Source organism: Oncorhynchus masou, unplaced genomic scaffold, assembly GCF_036934945.1.
Source record: "Oncorhynchus masou masou isolate Uvic2021 unplaced genomic scaffold, UVic_Omas_1.1 unplaced_scaffold_1923, whole genome shotgun sequence".
Taxonomy (NCBI): Eukaryota; Metazoa; Chordata; class Actinopteri; order Salmoniformes; family Salmonidae; genus Oncorhynchus; species Oncorhynchus masou.
Window position 1 is genome coordinate 76,925 of NW_027008420.1, and position 3,076 is coordinate 80,000.

General features: G+C 41.6%; 1 protein-coding gene across 1 annotated transcript in view; it reads left to right on the forward strand.

The window, feature by feature from the left end:
* Positions 1-364: 364 nt before the first annotated feature.
* LOC135532588 (B-cell receptor CD22-like) overlaps positions 365-3,076 on the forward strand; it is an 8,243-nt gene continuing 5,531 nt past the window's right edge. Inside the window, exons 1-5 of the mRNA XM_064960064.1 lie at positions 365-749; positions 884-1,102; positions 1,810-2,136; positions 2,478-2,732; positions 2,941-3,076. The exon at positions 2,941-3,076 is cut by the window's right edge and continues 128 nt beyond it. Coding sequence (XP_064816136.1) covers positions 365-749; positions 884-1,102; positions 1,810-2,136; positions 2,478-2,732; positions 2,941-3,076 — 1,322 coding nt within the window. The remainder of the gene's footprint in view (positions 750-883; positions 1,103-1,809; positions 2,137-2,477; positions 2,733-2,940) is intronic.

Below are 3,076 nucleotides of genomic sequence, written 5' to 3' on the forward strand. Positions count from 1 at the left end.
GTGACTGGGGGAACAAGAGGGGAGTATTGGACGACACTGACCTGTAGCACCACCTGTACTCTGACTGACAACCCCACCTACATCTGGTACAAGAACGGACACAAAGTAAAGGAGGACACTTCCAGCCTGGACTCAGACTCCTTTAGTGATGCAGACAGTTACTCCTGTGCTGTAAAAGGCCATGAGGATCTCCTCTCTCCTGCAGTGTGTGAGTGTGGATTCAACTCAATATTCTAGTATAACTTTTCAAGTGTAATTATTCTGTCTAATAAACAGTCCTCATAGATAACACTTAGCATAACAGTAACACAGGATGGCAGAACTATATTGGATTACTGATGCTCACCGTCCCACTGAGTAAATCATGCATTCTTATCATTATATTTCAGGTGTTCAGGGTCAGAGCTGCAATATAGTGACTTACACCAAGAGGACAATCTGTGTCTTGAAGAGGTCAACAGTGGATATATCCTGTACTTATATAAGTGGTGATGATACAGTCAAATCATCAATCTGGTTTAGTCCCAAACAGAGTGACAGCTGGAGGGATGAGTTGATCCCTGAGGACCTAACCACAGACCCAGGGTATGCAGGTCGTGTGGAGTATGTTGGAGAGAAGGAGAGAGGTCGCTCCACCCTGAGAATCACAGATCTGAGAGAGGAGGACTCTGCTGTGTACAAGTTCATATTCAACACACAGACATCAAGATGGGGACACAGCTTCCCTGGAACAACTCTGACTGTCACAGGTAACACTGGATCATGTTAATACATACAGGATCATGTTAATACATACATTTCTATTAGATGTTTCATTATACATGTTTTTATCCATAATACACTATTGGTTTAATGATGTTATTGTCATTGACTCTGTATTCAGACCTGCAGGTGAAGGTGACTCCTGCCACAGAGGAAGGGAAGAGGACACTGACCTGTAGCACCACCTGTACTCTGACTGACAACCCCACCTACATCTGGTACAAGAACGGACACAAAGTAAAGGAGGACACTTCCAGCCTGGACTCAGACTCCTTTAGTGATGCAGACAGTTACTCCTGTGCTGTAAAAGGCCATGAGGATCTCCTCTCTCCTGCAAAGTGTAAGTGTGGACTTCGACATACAACATTTGTTTCAGGTTGTCAGTCAATCATTATTGAATTTGCTGTGAATGTAATGTCCACTTCTGCTTTAGTTCTGTATGCTTTGCCACGCAGTGTTGAATGGGCTTCAAGATATATAATCAAATTCATGAAAATGCAGTCAATGGATGAATTTACTTCTACCAAATACCTTTCATTATGTTGTTGAGCCTGTACACCATTGCACTACTTTTTTTGAGCACTGAAGACCCATGAAAAATAACTACTAAAGTTTAAAAACTACAAAGCTGAATGATAGTCACTTCCTGGTTACTTTCACAGCATATGATTTAAACATTGTTGTGTTGTTGTTTTCATTGATACTTGGAGGTGAGGTGCCCTGATTGGTGTCACTCGTTAGTCAGAATGTGTTACAACTGGAGGGTTTTATTTTGTTTGCCTCTTCTTGGGTAAATGTTGTGGAAGCTCATGTCTTTTTGTTCCAGTTGTTGTTGATAGTACATTTTCAATGGACTCCCCCATGAGTGTCTTTCAGAGCCCACTGGTCTCATTTTTGTCTTTGTCAGTGACTCTTTTACTAATTCCCACTTTTGTTTTGGTTACATTTGAGGTTTTCTTGCTGGGGAACGTAACAGCATAAGTGTATACAGTAGATATTGTAATTAAGAATTTTATAAAGGTGTTATATTGTCTTCTTGTATTTCAGGTCAGAAGTGTTGGAGTGTGACTTACACCCATCAGAAGATCTGTGCTTTGAAGGGGTCAACAGTGGACATATCCTGCTCTTACACATATCCCAGTTACCATGAGATCAAACAAGCTTTCTGGTTTACTAAATGGTCTGGTATGGAGGCTGAAGATCTGAGCTCAGTGCCAGGGTATGAGGGTCATATAGAGTACCTTGGGGATAAGGAGAGTGACTGTACCCTGAGAATCACACACCTGAGATTGAGTGACTCTGCATGGTACATGTTCAGATTCATAACATCTGGAGGAAAGTTTTCTGGCTCACCTGTCTCTCTGACTGTCACAGGTAATCTGTCACTCATCTCACATCTATGACACATATCTAGATAGCTGTAATGTGAGTGTGGTTTTGTATGTATGCTAATGCATATGATGTGTGTGCTTCAGTGTTTGCTGTGATTTTAGCTGTGCTTTTGTATGTAAGCTAATCAGAATGTTGTGTTTTAATCTGATTAAATTGGTTCTATTAAACCCAGGACTTCCTGGGAAACAGTGGAAAATATTCCGGAGTTGACTATCCTGACTAAATCCTTCAAATTCATTAAATGAATGACTGTAATGACCTTATGAAGGGCAGCTATACAGACACAAAGGAGGAGAATAATGATGTGGTTCCTTTTACTCCAGATGTTGTGTTGGAGATGGATCCTGCATCTGTGTCAGAGGGGGAGAGAGTCACACTGAGATGTAGAACCAACTGTACACTGGACCCCATCACAGCCTACAGTTGGTATAAGAATGGACAGTCTATACCAAACAGCAACACCTCCTCTCCTGTCTATATCCTGTTCTCAGTCAGCAGTGAGGATACAGGCAGATACTCCTGTTCTGTAGAAGGACATGAGGATCTCCCCTCTGCTGAAGAGACTCTCACTGTTACATGTAAGTACATGGGGATTAACCCTTTAGTTTGGTATATTAACATTGTAGTGACAGATATTGGCTCCACATGATACTTGAATTGATCATCTTGAATAAGAGGATGGATCTAAAAGTCATTGTGTGGAAAAGTACATTTGTGGAAAGTTAATAGAATATGTTTAACTGACCTAATTAGTTCTCTTACTAAATCCACTGTCTTTTACATCAGATGGACCAAGGAACACCTCAGTGTCAGTCAGTCCCTCTGGTGAAATAGTGGAGGGCAGTTCAGTGACTCTGACCTGCAGCAGTGATGCCAACCCACCTGTGGACAAATACACCTGGTACAAGAAGAACGTAACCTC